The sequence below is a fragment of the Mus musculus genome, chromosome 10 (assembly GCF_000001635.26).
Source record: "Mus musculus strain C57BL/6J chromosome 10, GRCm38.p6 C57BL/6J".
In the NCBI taxonomy this organism is placed as follows: Eukaryota; Metazoa; Chordata; class Mammalia; order Rodentia; family Muridae; genus Mus; species Mus musculus.
The window spans coordinates 76,785,050-76,804,341 of NC_000076.6; the positions used below are offsets into that span (position 1 = coordinate 76,785,050).

At 49.7% G+C, this 19,292-nt stretch overlaps 1 protein-coding gene across 40 annotated transcripts in view; it reads right to left on the minus strand.

The window, feature by feature from the left end:
• The window catches only part of Pcbp3 (poly(rC) binding protein 3), a 200,264-nt gene that overhangs the window by 23,196 nt on the left and 157,776 nt on the right, over positions 1-19,292 (minus strand). For 24 of the 40 annotated variants that reach the window (XR_380422.4, XR_380423.4, XR_001779566.2 and 21 more), the window contains 7 exons: positions 15,711-15,865; positions 14,480-14,503; positions 13,578-13,610; positions 12,746-12,862; positions 4,689-4,820; positions 3,342-3,470; positions 22-165 (listed from right to left, as the gene is read on the minus strand). Coding sequence is in view for 26 of the 40 variants with exons in the window: in XM_006513922.4 (XP_006513985.1) it covers positions 22-165; positions 3,342-3,470; positions 4,689-4,820; positions 12,746-12,862; positions 13,578-13,610; positions 14,480-14,503; positions 15,711-15,865 (734 nt within the window). In the remaining 14 variants the exon portion in view is untranslated. The remainder of the gene's footprint in view (positions 1-21; positions 166-3,341; positions 3,471-4,688; positions 4,821-12,745; positions 12,863-13,577; positions 13,611-14,479; positions 14,504-15,710; positions 15,866-19,292) is intronic. The other 16 variants (XR_380424.4, XR_380425.4, XR_871722.3 and 13 more) reach the window with 1 other exon arrangement.

Below are 19,292 nucleotides of genomic sequence, written 5' to 3' on the forward strand. Positions count from 1 at the left end.
AGAAAACCTGAGTGCACTAACGGGCAGCGGCGGATGCTGCAGTAAAAGGCTGAGGTTGGCAGTGGAGGCCGCGAGCGGGTCGGCTCTTACCTGACCACCTGCAAAAATGACAGGGGTGGAGGCGGGCTTTGGGCGGTAGGGAATGGTGGCACCTTTCGGTGGGGACTAGGAAAAGGGACAGGAGAGGGAGAGAGTGGTTAGAACAGCTTTGCTGTTGGCCTTGGGCTGCCTTCCCACACCCACCCCTCTGTGGGACCCCACCCCCAGCCCTCCGGAAGTGGCCAGCAAAGGTTCTATAGGCCACAACAGTAAGGGGAGGAGCCGTCCAGTGCCATCAAAGGGAGTTGAGTCTGTCCTCACGGAGGCAGGCTAAATTCTACATCTTCACTGCCTTCTTCACTGGGGTGGCCAGCCTTCTTCCAAGCTTGAACAGTTGGGCACCTATCCGCAACAGACCTGGTGGCCAGCCAGGCAGGAACAGGCAGGATGGAGGTTCCACAGGAGTGCCAAGGCAGGTGGACCACCTGCTTGCTAGTAGCTGATCCCCTGGACATTGCACACCACTGCTGCGAACCCTTTCTTCTTGGTTTAGGAGATGCTAGTATGAAGATCCGAAGGAAGACACAGCAGTGATTTTTGCTAAAAAATACTCTTGGGTCCCTGGGAAAAGCCAACGTTAAGCACAACTCACATTGGGAACATTCTGGGTGGCTATGGCTTGGGTTTGGATCCTCTAGAGTAGCCTATATCAGAGGCTGCTAAAATGGCTTAGAATCATTCCGTTTCACCAGGGAAAACTTCGGTAGCTTGCAGATGCCAAATGAGACTCCATGAGGACGAACTCTGCTGTAATCTTCCTTGACTGCTCTTGGGTCCAGAATGTAGGCTTCTCCTCTCAGATGAGTGCCCACAAGATAAACTCAGATGAGTTCTCAGGTGCCCACAAGTCCCACCTTCTCCGCTCTGGGTTAGTCAGAGGTGCTCAACCGCCCCCAGCTCCCGGCAATATCAGTAGCTGATGCTACCAAGGCAGAAGAGAGAGGCTGGAGCTCTTGGCTATGTGACAGACGTAATATTCTCAACTTGACAGAATAACCCGGGAGACAAGCCTCCGGGCATGTCTGTGGCGACTGTCTAGGTTAGGTTAGTGTCTGGGCATGCCTGGGGAAAACCACTCTATGGGCTGGAGTCCTGCACTGAGTATCAAGGGGGAAAGTGACCTGTGCATTATTATTCATTGACCTCAGCTTCCCGACTGCAGATTCAGCAAGCCTGGGTGCCCTCTCACCTTGCCACCATGCCTTTCCTGACCCCATCCCCATGGTAGATGCTAAAATAAACCATCCCATACTTTAGCTGCTTTTATCAGCTGCTCTGTTACAGAAACAAGTAACTATAGCACAGGCCATCTCTGCCTACCAGAGCCCGCTGAGGGTGTGACCTTGGAACAGTCCTTACTCTGGAGCTGACAGTAATGAGCAAAGGACTCTGTGCAGGCCCTTGGGAATGCCCGTATTCCCCATTGCTGGAGCCCTGCACCACAGAGAGCCTCTGTGCAAACCCTGCTTGCTGAGACATCCCAGACAGACCCGAGGTCTGTGGAACAAGATCATAACCAAGAGCTCCAGTGTCCAGCATCTACAGTAGCTGCTACATCGTTCAGACCAAGTACTTCAGATCCTAAGGCCACTGTCACCTGTGCTCCAGGCTGCTTCCCTCCTAACACGAGGATTCCCTGTGCCCATTCAGAAGGCCCAGTTTCATTTTTACCCACCCATAGATAAGTGATCTTTGGGGCTTACATGATCAACCTTCCCAGGGTAAGCAAGGGCGTGTGAGGCACCAGAGTTGTGGGGCAGGAGGTGGATAATGGCAATACCTGTTTTCTTTGCAGGCCTCACCCAAGTACATCTGCTGAGCACAGTGCTTTTCATCACTGTGGAGGTACAAAGGACACACCCCTTAAGTAAACCTGAAAGGCCTTGATTGACAAGCAGGGTCTTTTGCCTCTTCTTGGCTGCCCTTCAGGTAGAAGGGAGGCTCTTTTCACGTCTGCCCTCTTCCTTCCTGGTGAGGGAGGCCGTGCCCTTCTTGCAAAATGCATCATGTAAATAAGAGCTGGGTGACTGTTAGGTCAGCCAGCACCGCTGACATCCACGATGTGCACCGCCATGGTTTCTGTCATACCATCTAGAGACATGAATTCTGACACACAGCCCTCTGACCCTGGCTCCACTACCATCAGTCTGCTTGGGGCTTCTGACAATGATACATAGTCTGTCCTGAGAAGAGGGCTGCTGGCTCCTGATGTCCACTGCACAACTGCTATCACCATTCTTTGCCACTCCAAGGGTGCCACTGAGTGGACCGTGCGCTTCTCATTGTTTGGAGGTAGATGACAGGACAAGGAGCTGTAGTCTTTAGTGATGACGCTCGGCCTTGGGCTCCTGGGATTGGACCGTGCCATCACCCTGACCAGTGCGTGGGAAAACCCATATGAGAATAACATTTTGAAAAACATCTTTAACGTCACAAGATAGGCTTTAGGAAAAGAAAACTATACAAACACTTAGAAAAGAGTTAGCCGTGAGGTTTGGCTGAAATGTCTCAGAGCTGGTGACACAGAAGGTCCTTAGTGGTGTCACTTTTGTGGCGATGTGGCAGTGGCCTCAGCTTGGCCTGTGGGAGGGCAGAGCTCAGCAGTGCTTGGGAAGGGTCACAGAAGTCGCTTGAGGGAAGGGCACAAGTGTGGAAGCTGAGGTGAATTCTCTCCATCCTTGACCAGAACTTGAGGAGGTTGCTCCTGTCTGGTGGCTCCTTCTCTCATCTCTTACCCCTCTGTTCCCACATCTCTCTTTACATGGTCCGTCTGAGTCTTACCCAGTGCTACCCGGGGATAGTAGTTCCCTTGAAGTCTGCAGACCTATAGGCCTGTTGTGCTGGATGGCCTGACAGACAGGAGATGCCTTCTTATCCTTCACCACACCTGCCTCTAGTCAGAGCAGTTACCACTGCCAAGGTTGAAACCTCATGATGCCCACCCCAACCCCCACTCACATCTAGACAAGACGATGGCCACAGGCTAGCATCAGGAGACACAACCAAGTGTGTCCCTTCAGCCTGCCTGGCTAGTGCTGGAGGCTAGGAAGCCCAAGCCTGAAATTTGCTTGTCCTTGATGTCTGATCTGCCCTCCTCCCTCCCCACCCCCCCATCCCAAATGACTACCCACTTTCTCAGGAGCCTTAGCGATAAGGCTAGCGTATCACAGAGAGTGTAGCCGGCTCTGAGCGAGGCGGGCAGGCGACGGTGGGTGTGTTGGCCCACCGTGTTCATACTGTACCTCCAGCATGACCACACAGATCTGTTTCACACACTGGATGATGGCGTCTGGGGTCCCTGAGATAGTCACTGCCCGCTCTGTGGAGTTGGGCAGCATGTCACCTGCCACCTGGACCTGAGCACCTGTGGACTGCAGAGAAGGGCCGTTGGAAGGACCGCAAACTGGAGGCAGTGACAGGTTAAGAGGAGTGGCACCCCCAACTCCTGGGGACACATTCTGGTTGGTCTGTACCTGAAAACTCTTCACTAGAAACGGGGCCTTAACTGGTCACAGTCCCTTCATCCCTCATCTTACTAAATGTCACTGTCCTGTCACTACCCCTCAATCTTGCCTCTGCACGGCCTCTGAGGAAGCTGTGGCTTCCTGGAATGAATGGCACTGTCCCACCTCATCAAGTTTACTGACTTGGTAGAGCAGTGGTTCTCAACCTTCCTATGCTGCGACCCTTTAATACAGTTTCTTACGTTGTGGTGACCCTCAATCATAAAATTATTTTCGTTGTTACTTCGTAACTGTGATTTTTGCTACTATTATGAATTGTAATGTAACTATCAGAGTTTTCCAATAGTCCTAGGTGACCCCTGTGGAGGGGCCGTTTGACCTCCAAAGGGGTGGCCACTCATAAGTTGAGAACCACTGCTGTAGAGGAAAGTCTACAGGAAAATAGGATCACCCTTTCCTACACCAAGAATAGTTCTTCCTCCACGGAAGTAGGTCACATGGTGGCCAGGAAGCCTGAGCCTGGGACCTGCCTGCTCTTGCTGTCTGGCCACCACATACCTCAGGTGACTACGTGAATCCTCAGGACAAGTGGGCCACATAAACTTTAGTGACAACCTTAGGGGTCACGCAGAGTGAACCAGGCATTGGCCAAGGGTCAGGCTTCTTACTTAGCATCTTCTAAGTCACAGAAGAGGACAGGAAGGGATCAAGGAGGAGTGACTGCTCTCCTGGTTAAGGGAAGGACTTAGCCTTCCTGAAAGTAACCTATTTTCAATGTCAAACCCACATCAGGTTCAGACTCCATTAAAATCATCCCAGGAGGAGGCCCTGAAGGACAAAGTGGCATTTCTCAGGCCCAGAGTATGGCTAAAGCCACGGAACTTGGGTGCTAAAATCTGCCTGTCCAAGGACCTCTAGCCCATCCTTGTTCCTGTGCAGGGCCTCTCCTGGCACAGGCCACTGTGTGTACATGCCAATGTGACAAAGTTTCCCACACCCCACTTCTCACTGGCAAAGCAGATCATCCGTTACATTTGGACAGCAGCTTTGAGCCACTGGGGGGCTGCGGCATCAGCTTGTGCACTTACAGACGGTGTGGGAGACATGTGATAGGATGGGCAGTACCTCCCGGATCTCCTTGATCTTGGAGCCACCTTTGCCGATCAGGGACCCACACTGGCTGGCAGGGACCACTAGTCGCAGTGTCACTGGAGGCTTGCTGGTGGCAGGGCTGTTGCTCATGGAATTAATGATGTCCTAGGGAGGAGAAAACAGGTGTGTTGGACTCCTACTAGTGAGCACAGCTGTGGGGCTTAGGAACACTGTAAGGACATGTATGCAGCATCTCTGCCTCGTTCCTGCTTCACTGCACACTGGGAAGAACTCAAGGCGCCCCATCCCACATATGGAAGGACTCAGAGAGCAGAACCGGCAATCATGGAACCTCAGAGCCAAGCCAGGCTTACAAGGAACTGGGACATGGGCCAGATGGCCACATGCACCAACTCTGCGCATGGATCTACAAGGCTGAGTGGTCAGCAAGTCACAGTGGACTCAGGGCAGGGTATAGGTTAAGAAGATACAAGATCATGTCTGACTGCCTCATGAAAACCTATTAGGTATGAGGACAGACAGACAGATGTGTGGGGCCAATTTGCCTGGGCTCAGTGAAGAGCAGGTAGAAGAGCACTCTCCAGGGGCTTTTATAGCTGCTCAGATGGACCTGCCGAGAGTCCAAGGCCCTGTTTCCATGGAAACATGGAGGTGCCTCTGCATCATGAAGCCTGATTATATTATAGAGGAGCTAGCCCAATTTGGGGAAAAGAAGCTGATACCAATATAGACCACCATCCTAGAGAGCTACACTGGAGCCTGTGGAGTGCCAGGCAAAATGGCCAGACCTTGACTTCATGCCTTTCCCAGGTCTAGCTCCATTTCTAATTCCCAACTGTCCAGAAACAAACGAATCCCTACGTTTCCTGGGTGGTCACCAGGGAGCTTTGCTTCTAGTGAGTCACTGCTCCTGCCCAGACACTTCATCTGTGCACCAGGTAAAGTGGCTACTGCCTTGCCCCATCCAGACCCGCACACTCTGCTTTCAGATGCTTCGACTCCATTCAGGCAGCTTGCTTATGGCTCTCCGTTTCCCCTTGCCCTGGACCCTATCTAGGCAGAGGACACAGAGGCCTCTGTGCTCACTCTGCATCTGGACACACCCTCTCGGTCCTGAGCTCTCCTTCTGGCCATCCCCAGCCTGCTTGCCATTTCTGATGGACTTGGGGCAAGACCTTTCACCCGCTATGGTGGCTTTCATGTGGCTGTCATATGCTATCTTGCCATTGACTGGAAAGGACTAGCTAGTATTTTGAAAACATTGAAGAGAGACAGACAGGACATTTTCAGGCCACTTGACACCTTTTTAAGCAAACAAGGTGGTAGAAGGGAGGAGGTAAGCTTGGCTCAGGCCCTGAAACCACTCCCTATGGGTTTTTATTATGGTTTCCTGTCTCCTTGATGAAGGGTGTTTTAGGGACTATATGTGTGTTTTAGGAGGTAACAAAGCATCTCTTCACAGAGAGCTATATTCCTTAAAGCTGCTAAAAATAGCTTGGTTTTATTTCATTTGGGGGCACCTCAACTTTTATACCAAATGTCGGGACACATGCTTTACAGGAGCCTGTACCCATTACTAACACGGCTTAACACACCACAGTGTTCTGGGAAGCAGGAAGGATTGGTAATAATTAAAATTACTAACACTTTCAGGACTTGGGGTTTAGTTCAGCAACAGCACGTACTTAGACTGTCTGAGGCTCTCAGTCTAATCCTTAGCATAAAACATAAAGTTCCCAGGATACCTTGAGATCCTTAGGCTAAAGTAAACCATAGCCATACTACCCACAACCTGCAGATACTTTTTTCTGCAATGGTCTGTCTGATGCTATGCTCTGTCCTGCTATTGGCAAAGATAGATGTTAAATACCTATCTAGGGGACTCAGGCTGCCCTATTTACCACCACAGGCTGAGGCTGTTTCCCAGGCACTGAGCCATAACCTTCCACTAGGAGGCACTGTTTTCTTAAGAAAAGCAGCTCTGGAGATTCAAGGACAGGACACCAACAGCATTAACACAAAATGCAGTTGTGAAACTCTGGGGAGCTGATGCTTAAATCTTGGTTTCAAGTTTCACAGAGCAAATCACAATCTAGTATTCCACATAGCAGATAAGTCATTCCAGTAATCTCAGAGATCCCGCAGAATCAGCAGCAGAGAGCTCATTTCAGACAATCACAGGAAACTACTGTGAAGGATGGACTGTCTCTTCCTGAGATATCATTTCAACATCCTCATCCAATTCACTGTGATAGTTTCCACCTGGAATGTCCTCCAAGGGTGCGTGTGTTAAAGGCTTGGCTTCTAGCCTGTGTTGCTTTGAGGAGATGGGATATTTAATTTTGTCTGTCAACTTGACAGGATCTAGAATCACCTAGGAGACCAATCTTTGGGTGTGTCTGTGAGGAGGTGTCTAGATGGCTCAACTGAGGTGAGAAGACATACTCTTATAAGAACACTCACCACACCATTGCCTTAAGATGAGCATCACCATAGCACAGCCTAGGGTCTCAGACTGAATAAAAAAGAGAACGTGAATACAATAGCAGCACTCATCTCTTCTTGACTACAGATGGAACGCAAGCAGGTGCCTCGTGCTCCTGCTGCCATGCCTCCCCCGCCGTGATGGATGGTACTCGTGACCTGTAATCCAAAATAAGCCCCCCTCCCTTTAGTTGCTCTTCGTCGGGTATTTTACCACAGCAGCAAGAAAAGTAACTCTAATATAGGAGGTGATGGGAGTTTTAAGAGGTGGGGCTTAGAGGGAGGCCTTGATATCACTGGGGCGTGTCCTTGAAGGGGAGTGTCGGAGTTCAGTCTCATCCTTCTTCCTTTTATTTGCTTCTTGGTTATGGGGTAAATGGTTTGGCTATATCACACATTTCTGCCACCATATGACAAAAACCTGAGTCCTAAGAACAAAGAAGCTGCAGCTACAGTTAACTGTGATGCTAACTCTGGAGAACTATGTGATGCTAACTCTGGAGAACTCTGGGCCAAAATAAGCCTTTCCTTTAGAAGCCCATGCGTCTTAGGTCACTGTTAATGGGAAACTCACCAGAGACCATGGTTCTGAGGAGTGGGGACATTGCTAGATATTACCGTCAAGAGTGCTATGAGGCTTTAGAACGGCTTAAGAGAGCAGTTTGGAGAGCCAATCTAGAAATGGCATGGACTATTCAGGTGGAGCTTGGACATGATTCTTATGAAGCAGCAGTGTGGACGAGGGTGGGGAGGGTGAGGGGCACTGATGAGGTTGCAGTGGAAATGAGGACTCCACTGGGAGGAATAGAGAGCATGAGATTTAAAGACAACACAGCACACACACATGCACATGCACATGCAGAAAGGGAGAGGGGGAGGGAGAGAGAAAGACATGGGTAGCATTGGTTGCTCTTAGCCAAATTTCCCATGAGAATCACAAGTGAAGATGAAGAGCAAGCTAAGTTCAATTCAGTTGTAGAGAGCTTGCTAGGCCAGATCAGGACCCTGCTGCAATTTAAGGGAGGAAAACAAAACAAGCACAAAGCTAGAAATTTTGCATTTTTTCCCAGAGAAGGAACATGTTCACAGGTACAGACAGCAAAGGGTGACACAGTGGCCACAGAGATTTAAGCATCACTGAGTTGAAGCCAAGTTCTTTGGACCAGGGCAATGGCGGACGATGCCTGGAATAGATATATCAATTAGTCTGGCCGCTGTCATTTCAGGCTCAGAGATGTGTAAGTGCATCTTTGTCTCAACCATTTTTCAGAGCAGAGGCTTTAAGAAGAGAGCCTTGCCCATCCAGGATGGCCTAGGCCTACCCCAGGAGGATACTTAGACACCATTAAGTTGTATCCACATGAGAAAGAAGAGATGAATCCATAGCCCTGGATACTGGGCAGGTTTTAAAGCTCTTTCTAAACATTTATTTTAAATTACTGATAGTGTTAATGATACATTCTCCAACTTTACTGTAAATATTCTTTTAAAATATCTATCACTAGGGATATGAAATTTTGGTTCCCTAATTAGAAGCTATTGAACATTCTCTTGCTATCTAAGCTGCCTTGGGTATAAAGGACTATCAACCGAACAGCTGGCTGCCCTTAGACCTGCACCAGCCATCTCAACACAAATGAATACCTTGAGACACATGATGCAAGAGACTACAGCTGACTGTCCTGAAGGAGCAGCCCTGGCCAGGGCTGTCTGAGTAGCTGTCCCAGATCTTTTGTGGTCACAGGCCCTGTGAAACTATTTCTAACTTGGTTGGGGGTGTGTGTGCAATATTCTATTATCACTAGTGGATTAATCCCAAATACAAACCTTAGAGACCGTGATTTGTCCAAAAACTCCTTCTCCTGTCCTTAAGCAGGCAGCTCAGGCTTATTCAAGGATTCAATGGAGTCTTCTGGGGTGCCTCCCCCGGTGTTGCAACATCAGGTCCCCAGTAAAGACCAGTTTTACTAGCTCAGGCTAACACAAAGACAGAAGCAGACTGTAGAACATGGTGGCCGTGGCAAGGCTGGCTTTGGGCACAGCTTGCCCACTGAACAAATGCTGGCCTTCAGCTTTGGCTTTGTGGCTGGGAAAGCATTGGCTGTGATCCTGTGGGCACCACAGGAGCCCAGTCTCACTGACACCATTTCTACCACTCAGCAACCTGGTAACTGAAGATCCAGTGAATGACAGGTAAACCTGACCCAGGGTAGTGCGGCCCACAGACAGGCTGAATCCTCCCCAACCCCACACTCAGACACAATACTCTTTAATACTAAGCTCCCCAACAGCCCTATTAGGGACAGGCACCTGGTCTCTGAGACCCGGGCGCTGGTTTCTCAGAGCAAAGTGCCTGCAACTACTTGCTGGCAGTTGAAGCAGCAGCCACTTGCATAGGCCTGGGACTCCCCCACTGGTGGCACCCCTGGGTTGAATCTGCCCAGTGGCACCAGTGTAGCACCTTGCTACCCGAGGATCCCGATTGCTTACTGGGATTCTGCCCCTAGGAGGAAGAGATGCTTATGATTAAGTGATCCCGACTGCAACTAGAGCCCAGTTCCAGAGCAGCAGCAGATACAGCAGCTGCATCCTGGCTCCCGAACGTGGTCCCAGTGTATCCTAAGTCTAGGCAGCAGCCACTGATAACTGAAGAAGCAGCTGAAGTTTAAGAATGACCAGGGAAGGAAGAAGAAAGGAGGAATAAATAAGGAGACAGAGACAGCAACAGAGCCAGAGTGAAGGGAGAGCAAGCACTGGAAGGGGCAAGAGAAGAGAACCTGCAGGCACTGGTTATCAAAAGAGTTTCCAGAGAACTGTCAAGTCTTCAGGGCCATAGGATCTTAGACCCCAGGCTCAGAACTTTAAGCCAACTGCTGCTGTGGATAGCCAAAGGTCACGTGATACCTAACCCTGACATCAGGACTGTAACGCTTGCAGGGTTAAGTGTCCCAATGCCTGTGGTCTATAGGACGGTAATACTAGCAAGAACCACTTGTTTCTGCTTCTGCCTGACTGCTGCCCCTGGGCACTGCTGTCAAGTGGTGAAGAACACCAAAGCTGCAAGAGGCCAGCACTGGAAGTTTCCATCTACCTATGCTCTCTTTCCAGGTGAAGCTAAAGAACCCCAGGACACTGAATGGCAACACAGGGGGCTACGCATAGCTCAAGCTGGCGGTCTTCACTGGCGTTTGTAGGCAGCAAGCAAGTAAGAACTCGAGGGTCGAAGGAAGGTATGGGAGCTCAGGCAGTATTCAGTAACAGAGTTACGTAACTCAGTAGCAGAGTTATGGTCACCTTAGTTACTTTTCTAATGCTAGGATAAAACACTATGATGGCAAGCAACCTGGGGAAGAAAGTTTATTCCAGCTTGCAACTCCCAGGTCACATTCCATCGCCAAGGGAAGTCAGGGCAGAAACTTAAGGTAGGAACCTGGAGGCAGCAGCTGATGCAGAGGCCATGGAGGGGTGCTGATTACTGGCTTGCTCACCATGGCCTTGCTCAGTCTGCTTTCTTATAGAACACAGACCACCAGGCCAGGGATGGCCCCACCCACAATGGGCTGGGCCCTCCCACATCAATCAAATCAAGAGAAAATCCCCACAGACTTGCCTACAGGCCAATCTGACAGAGCCTTTTTCTTAATTGAGGTTCCCACTTCCCAAATGACTTTAGTTTGACAAAAGCAGACAAGCAAACCAAACAACAACAAAAAACACCACCAAGCAGGACCCAAGTCCTTACAGTCTTTAATTACTCATGCCTTCCTTCCACGGTAAGCTTTGGAAACCAGACATATGACTACAGGAGCTTGCCCTGCAAGGTGGTTTGTTTTGGCTCAGTTCCATCCTATTCCCTTCCCCCAACCCCAGTTCCTTCCTTCTGGAATGATTGGAATGGGAATGTCTACATTATATCTTGAGTATATAACCTGTTTTGGATTTTTGTAAGGGTCCACAGAACTTTGCCTTTTTTCTCTCCGAGACTCAGGCTTCTGATAGATGTCACAACAGTTATGACTTTGGGGGCTTTGGAAGTTTGGACTGAATACGTCTTGTATTATAAGATGAATCTAAGCCTTTAGGGCTAAGGGTAAAACTTCATGGGTAATGTCTTCCAAATATTCATCTGTCAAAGGCTCTCAGTTGACACTACTGAGAGGGAGTCGAAACCTAAGACGGGCCTTGAGGACTTTACCTCCTCTGAGATATGCTAGCAAAGGGCACTGGGGGGATCCTGGCCTCTTTCTTATGTTCATGTCCTGGCCATGAGGTGGATGATTCTTCTATACATGTGCTCCTACCATAACGTATGGCTTGCTCCCACCAGAAGCCTCAAAGCAGCAGTCCTGCCTCACCATAGGCTACAAACTCTAGAACTATGAGGCAATATGAAGCACTTCACTTTGTAAGTGGATAGCTCAGGTCTCTTACACTGACAGGAAGTTGAGCGGTTGTGTCTATTGCTCCTCCTCTCATTTAAACAGCCCTCGCTTGTCATCCACTCAAAATATACCTTCCTCCCTCATCGCTCCTTAATTTATGAAAACTGGGATAGGACATATTATTAGCCCTCCATCTCCCAGAGTACCACTGATTCAGAGAGCTTAGGATAACACTGGGGAATCTGGTTCCATCCACTGAGATGTAGAGAGGTTCAGCAGTAGCGTTCCAATCAGTGACAGATACCTGGCCCTTCATGGGCCCCCAATGCCTTGGCTAGCTTCTCTTCCTTCTAGGAAAGCAGTCATTGCAGTTATCAACCAGGCAACTGTAAAGTTCACAACTTTCACGTAGCAGTGGCTGTTCTCATACCCACAGCCACCCTTAGGGCATCCCTAAAACTTCCCTCTGTCCATTATGTGATGTTCTCCTCCCCCAGTAATAAAAGACCAAGGCTGATCTCTTGCTATATAGCGAGCTCTACGTATATACAGCCTTTCCGTTCTCATTTTGCTTATACTCACAGAGCCAACCTCATGATTGGACGACTTAACCACCCTTATTGATGACAGAAAAACTATGCCAGCTTGGTCATCACCATGTATGAATTAAATGGAAATAGTAAAACCATGAAGAGCACATAGAAGTATTACAGATGTATGTGGATAGATTACAACACATGTATGTGGATATATTATATTACACATGTATGTAGATGTGGATATATTATACATGTATGTGGATATACGTATGTAGATGTGAATGTGTCCCAACATAAAAATGTCCTTCTGTCTCTAGCTAAGACACTCTTGGGGTGGGGGGCACTGCAGCTGAAACCAGAGTTGTGCCAGCCAGGCCCTGAAGGTGTGAACACAGCCTAAGAGACACACCCGCAGCTGTGTTGGGAGGCGGGAGGCCTGTGTTCTGAGGTTACCCATGGTGCCTGGGAAACCACGAGGATGAACTTTAGGAGACAGGGAGGACACTGGTCCTCACAAGCTGGACAGAGGCAGGGTATTGAAGGTGACTAGAACTCTTAAGGCCACCTTATCACAAAGCAAGCCAGTGCCTCAACCAGTGAGGCAAAGTGATGGACAGGCTACGGCTGGGACTGGGTCTCACAAACGTGCCAACCTGTGCCTTACCTCCTCAAACTTGTACGCGATCATAGCAAAGGCCTTGAAGATGGCGTCAGTTGGGCCTGTGATTGTAACGATTCTCTCTGGGCAGTTTCCCTCTGAGATGTTGATCCTGGCGCCACTCTAAGGTGAGAGGAGAGAAAAGGTAGCTGGTGGGAGATGAAAGCTATCTCATGTGGGCCTGGTTTTTCCAAGCTTGCACACAACTTTAGGCACAGACACTAGAAATGAAGCATGCTTTAAAAAAATAAAAAATCTCATTCTAAACAGTGAAATCCTTGCCAGGAATCCTCATCAAATTGGAAATCCTAAGGTTTTGTTTTTGTCTTTTAAGACAGGGTCTCATGCAACCAAGCTGGCCTTAAACTCCCTGTGTAATGGAGAACAGCCTCGAACTTCTGTTCTTCGGCCCCTGTCTCTGTTTCCCTGGTGCTGGGGTTACAAGCATGTATCATCATGCATTCCCAGAGTAGGTTTTTGTTGTTATAACACAGGTTTTCTCTGTGTAGCCCTGGCTCTCCCAGAACTCACTCTGTAGACCAGGCTAGCTTCAAACTCAAGAGATCCGCCTGCCTCTGCCTCCCGAGTGCTGCAATTCCTTACCACCACCTGGCTAGAATTTTAATTAGTATGAGGTCCAGTGGTCCCTAGGAGAGCTTATGGCCTCAACAAGCTGGATGCTGTTTGTGTAGCATGTCAGAGAGGATTGCCCCTCGTTGCCTAGCATCCCTGATACAAGGGCAGGTCCATGAGAGCCACAGCAGTACCATTCTCCACCCCCTAGGGCTGGCCAACCTGACCTGGGGAGGGGATAACATTTAGGGCAGAGCACACTCACCTCTTCACGCATCTTCTTTACTGTTTCTCCTTTCTGGAATGGAGACACATAAGGAAGTCTGTCACTGCCAGGGGCACAGAGGGTCCCTGCGCCTGACACAGCCTAGCCCTGGCTGCTAGTGGGGGGTGCGGGGGCTGCCTACCTCTGGTCTGCTCCCTGTCCTTGCCAGCCCCCGTGAGTTAGCTGGTCTCTTTACTCACTGGGGCCCACAATCCAGGGGCACCACAGATGAATAAGCCGAGGCATGGGAAGGGAGGTACAGTCACCCAGAGGTGGAGCTGGTCACGTGGGTGAGCTTTGATCAGACTCAGGCCCGTTGTTATGACAGCGCTACAGATCCAGTAGCAGGTGTGATGCCTGGCAGGAGCTAGGGTTACGAGATAACCAAAATACAGACAGCATCCAGGAGGGCAGTCTCTCCTCTTTCACACGGCAGTGAGCTTTTGATCCCCCTGCACTCCCCTACTCTGGGAAGCAGCTTTCGCTTTCGTTGTATTGAGAGGAGGACAGTAATGCTTCCTATGTCTGAAACCCAGAGGTACCAGGCACCGAAGTGGGAACAGGAAGCTTCAAAGTGCCCAGCGGGGGCCCTGCCAGGGCCGAGGAAGAACACGTACGTGTGTGTGTGTGTGTGTGTGTGTGTGTGTGTGTGTGTGTGTGTGTGTGTGTGTGTGTGAGATGCACCCAGAGCCAACGGCAAGACTCACAGTACAGTAGGTTCAGGAAGGGAGGGGCATAGACAGAGCTGCCAGGGCAGAGCTTCCTGGGACTCTGACTTCCTCTAGGATAGTGCCAGTGAGGGCCTGTGTAACTGCTGGGGCTAGTCAGCACCAGGGGCTACTGCTGTCTCTGTCTGTCAGCTTCTAGAGAACCAAGAAAGACACAAGTCACTCAATAATTACCTTCCCGATGATGCTTCCAACTTCCTGTAGGGAAAAAAATCACAGAGAGATGATGTCACAAGGCACTCTGGGGCTGGCGTGAGGGAGAAGTAAAGCGTTTACAGTGTGGGGTGGTACCAGGGCCTGTGTGCACCAGGGCACCGACCGAGTCGTCCCCTGCCCCAGGGAGAGCTGAGGCTCTCAGCCAGAACATGTGTCTGTTGGGTTGTCCAGCTTCTCTATGCCTAGCTGACCAGGGGGATCAGAAATGGAGCTGAGCTCAATTAGCCAACTGCCTAGGAGCAAGGCAGACAGTCAGATGCTTTCTAGATAAACAAGGAGAGAGAGTCACCCCTGCACTTAAGGCCTCAAGGAGACCCTGCCACAGATGGACAGGAAGTAATGCCCCTGCCTAAGAACACAGCACTGCCACATTGGTTTATGAGGTAGGACACTTGGAGAAGCCCCTGGCATGGCCTCCACCATTCTGCATTTGGATGTCAATGACTGTGGGGTATATGATCACCTGGATCACTGGCCCCAGCCTGTCCCAGCCCACAGGACAGCTCCAGGAAGCTTCCATCACGGTCTGTTGCTTGGGGCAGGGCCACCTGACTTTCTGCCATGGAAAAATAACCTCTTTCAAAGTCTGACCTGCTTTTCTCACTATTTTAACCAAACTCTCGGAATGCTAGAGCTGCTGTTGATCCCTGTGGAGGCAAAGCATGGGCTCAAGAACCAAGAGGAGAGAATGGTCCTGTGTGGCATTGCCATCATAGGAACTGTGGGCTAATCTGTAGAGAATCCCATGTGGGGACGTGCTACGAGTAAGAAGGATTGGACACTGTCCACCATGGAAAGGGATGTCTGGGTGCAAGGGGACATGCTTTCTGGGGGAGCTGGATATTCCAGAACTGTTGTTCTAGTAGTCAAAATAGTGCACAAAAGCTAGGAGCTAGATCTCTCAGGGTAGAAGGAGAGAGGTCAGGGCACCAGGTTAAGAGCTTCTGTCTTGCTGGGCCAGGTGGGGAGGTGTGACTCCTGGCTATCAGGACAGCACCCACCTATAGCAGTCAGGCACTGGGGTATTAAGGTATATGTGTTAGGTCAACCAGTCTTGAGTAGCTCTAAGGAAAGTGTCATTTGGACTGCACATGCAATAGCTTTGTGGGTTTGAGATTGTGTTGCCTACGGGGAAGCACAGAGCAGATCCCTGGTGGCCCGCTTTCTGCCCGACCTCAGCCCATATCACCTTTCCATGCATCAGTAGGCGGATGGTCAGGGTTACGTTCAGGCCACCTTCCGAGACCTTAGATTCCATCTTCCCTCCAAAATGTAGCTCAGGGTGGTGGCTTAAGGTGCCGAGGGTGCTGTGAGGAAGGATGGGTGGGGCCCAGATGGCGTCACCTGGAACAAAAAGGCACGGTTGTGACCACGGGCACTCTTCTTTGGACCTAGAACCATGCTCTGGCCTCCAGGGACTCAGCCTCCAGGCGAGTGGGGATGCCTGTCACCACCATAGGAGGAGAGGTACAGAATTGGGTCCTAACCATGGGACCCTAGGCAGAGCACTTAAGCCTTTTAGACTCAGTTCCCTCCGTCATAAAGGATGCCCCGCTTAGAAGCCAGACATCTCAAGAAGTTCTAGGGGAAGCCAGTGCTAGGCTACCCAGACTGGTGAGCCTCCTTGCTTCTTGTGTTTCTTATGTCCACTTTGCTGTCACAGCAGGGAGCAGCCTCTAGGTTAGCATGACCTGCCCCCCTTGAGGGCCAGTCTTTGCTGTCAGCCATCTAGAAAGGCTCCTATACCCACGCCCCTCTATGCCCAGTTATTGGCAGCCTTCCCTAACATGACTTCAGTCTCTGGCTGCAGTTCTCCCACTAAAACTAAGATGTTCTCCCTGCACCATGCTGATCTGTGCACAACAGCTAGTGGTTCACTTTATGGGGCTAAATTAGGACATCAGTTTATTATCTGCAGGCAGAGATTACAGCTACAGGAGCGTGCTTGTGGAAAGTGACATGACGACTTTGTACCAACGTGGGCGGCCCAGAATCCAGGATCAGGGCTTCCTGGTGAGCAGCTCCCCTTACTGAGTTCTCCACAGGCTCTGGGCCAGTACCCTATGAAGCAGCAAGCAAGCAAGAGGATGGCTCACTCCCACCAGGGAGATACCAACAATATTAGCCAGGGTAGCATATACACTAGGGAGGCCTAGAAGACAGCAGTGGAGGCTGGGGGAGTGGATGGGGGGAGGGGAAGGAGTGGCTTCAGTACAGTTTCTAAAAGCAAGAGACATAGCTGTCCATTCTCAGGAGATACTCTGGAGCTGGCAAGCATGAAAAGAGAAGACAGACAGGGAATGTGGGAGCTCAGCTCTATGGGTTGGGTTTGGGTAGCTCTCTGGAAGTTGCTGTCTTATGTGGCTGGTTGCTCACTGCTCTGGACAAAAAGCACAGGCAGATGGGAAGTTCTGCTGAGCGTGGCATTTGCATAGGCCCCAAGGACTGCTGGACCCCAGCTTGAGCTCATGGAGAAGAATCTCAGCAGGAGACAAGCATCTGGCTCAGGAGACTCAAGCGACACCAAATAACATGCGATAAACCAAGCCAAGTCCTCCTTACAGGAAGCCCTGCTTCTGCTAGGGTTGATTTGCAAGGGACCATAAGCTGGATCACACTGTGGCTAGTCTGGGGCATCTCCTACCCATCATGGGGACAGGAAGGCCCTGTGGCTGTCTGTTACATAAATGTTTCCAGCCCAGGAAGGAGAAAGTAGGTCAGCGCCTGCCCCTGGTGCTTTGGGCTCCAGGCTGTCAGGAGTGATCAGTCACTTGGGCCAGTGCCTTTCTGCATCAGAGGATAAGACAGACACAGACACAGACACATACAAACCCACACAGAGGCACACACAGAGGGGGTGGCACAAACGTTCTCTGTAGATTGGGAATGAGGAGCTGTCCGGTAGAACAGGTGAGATTGTCTGAGTCTCTCAGACTTGGAGCTAGAAAAGCATCAATCTAGAGTTGCTGATGGGAAGAGATGAGTCAGAGGTCTGTTCTCGCAGTCAAAGGATCTGTAGGAGGTAGTAAATGCGGCTACACCCTGAAGCGGCATCTCCTAGTCCAGCCAAACTCTCCTCAACGTAGGGCTAAGCTTTGGGCACCTCCAAACCCAGGGGCAGTGAGTCCTGGCTCATGGTAGCAGTGCAGGCTGCAGTGAACCACAAGGGACCATGTTGTCTTGCAAAGCCAGAGAGGGACCAAGGTCTGGCTCAGCAGTATAGACCTCTACCCTTTTGCTTCCCACTAGCTGAAAAAGGCTTCAACAAGGTCCAGAGCTTTAAGCCTTTAATGTTTAAATGTCCTGATTTCAGCAGAAAATTGCCTGTCATGCCAAGACCTACAGAGATTTCAAAGTGGATGAACGGCAAGGTGTAGATGCCCAATTCCAAGCTAGCGGAGACATTAATATTAGCTGACATCTGCACGGCAGCCATCTTAAAAATGTTCCTTGGAACAACTAGGAATATTCTTTGTGTGGTAGTGTGTAAATGCACTGTGCATAAAGACTCCAGAAGAGGACATTGGCTATTCTTTCTACCACTCTCGACCTTATTTCCTTGAGGCAGGGTCTCAGGAACTTGTGTTCTTTAGTTAGTCAAGTGGCCAGCAAGCCGTGGAGCACCATCTCTCTCCCCTTCCTGGGCTAGGTTTACAGGGAGCAGGGGCCATGTCCAGCTTCTGCTGGCGCTGACATCTAATCTCAGATCTCCATACTTATGCTGCAAGCACTCTTACCCCCAAGCCCAGGGATATGTTCTGCTCAACGAGAAGACACTGGCTTAGTGGAGAAACAAAACCCTTAGCAAATTAGTAACAGATCTAAAGAACAGGCATGGCAGATGTAAACCATCAATGATGGAATAGGGGTCTAGACCATGGGACAGCAGAGATGGGCAGGTCATGGCCTACCCGTCAGGGACTAGAGCCAGGCAGGGCTGAGATGGAGACGCTGAGAGGGAAAAGGCTGCCAGATAAGAACTGCAGGGTCCAGGAAAGTAGGCTTTTGGGGAGTTAAGGAGAAGAGAGAACTCCAGGGTGAAGAGAAACCAAGAAACCTCTGGAGCTGTGCTCCACTCCAGGAGCACATGAGGGTGGGGGAGTGAGTTTCCTCAAAAAAAGTAGTGGTAGGAGGGGCTGACCAACACAACAGGTAAAATATGTCAATATGCACACACATATGGACTCACTACAGGGAATGTCACACTAGTTTGCATAATTAATATGTGCTGATAATCATAATTTTAAAAGAGCACTTTTAAGTGAGGGTAAATACCATAGGCCTCTGTTCTCTCACTTCTAAAATTATTTCTAACGGCTAAAGTAAAAATGACTGAACTGTCTGATATGAGTCATATCTCTTGGGGCAGGGTACAGGAAGGGAAATTTTCTACCTTCCCTTCAAACTGATAAAATGATGTCCTAAATTATTAACAAATCAAAATGGAATTTTTAAAAAAGCTTAACTCCCAGGAAGGCAGGAGGAAATCTTAAAAGTCACATAAATGAGAAAATAATCAGAAAACTAAAAATGAAATGACAGGCTTGAACCCTAACAGCTCAATAATAAAATGCAAATGGTATCATTTTAAAGGTGACAGTAGACTAAAGCATCCACCCCCATGCTGATGACAGGAGACTGAGCACAGGAATGCAATGGTTGCCTTGATGAGTAGGTCTTGAGAAAACTGAGTATCCATAAGCTGAGGAGTAAAACTGGATTCTTATCTTCTACCTCTGTGTGTATACATATATACACATACACATATACA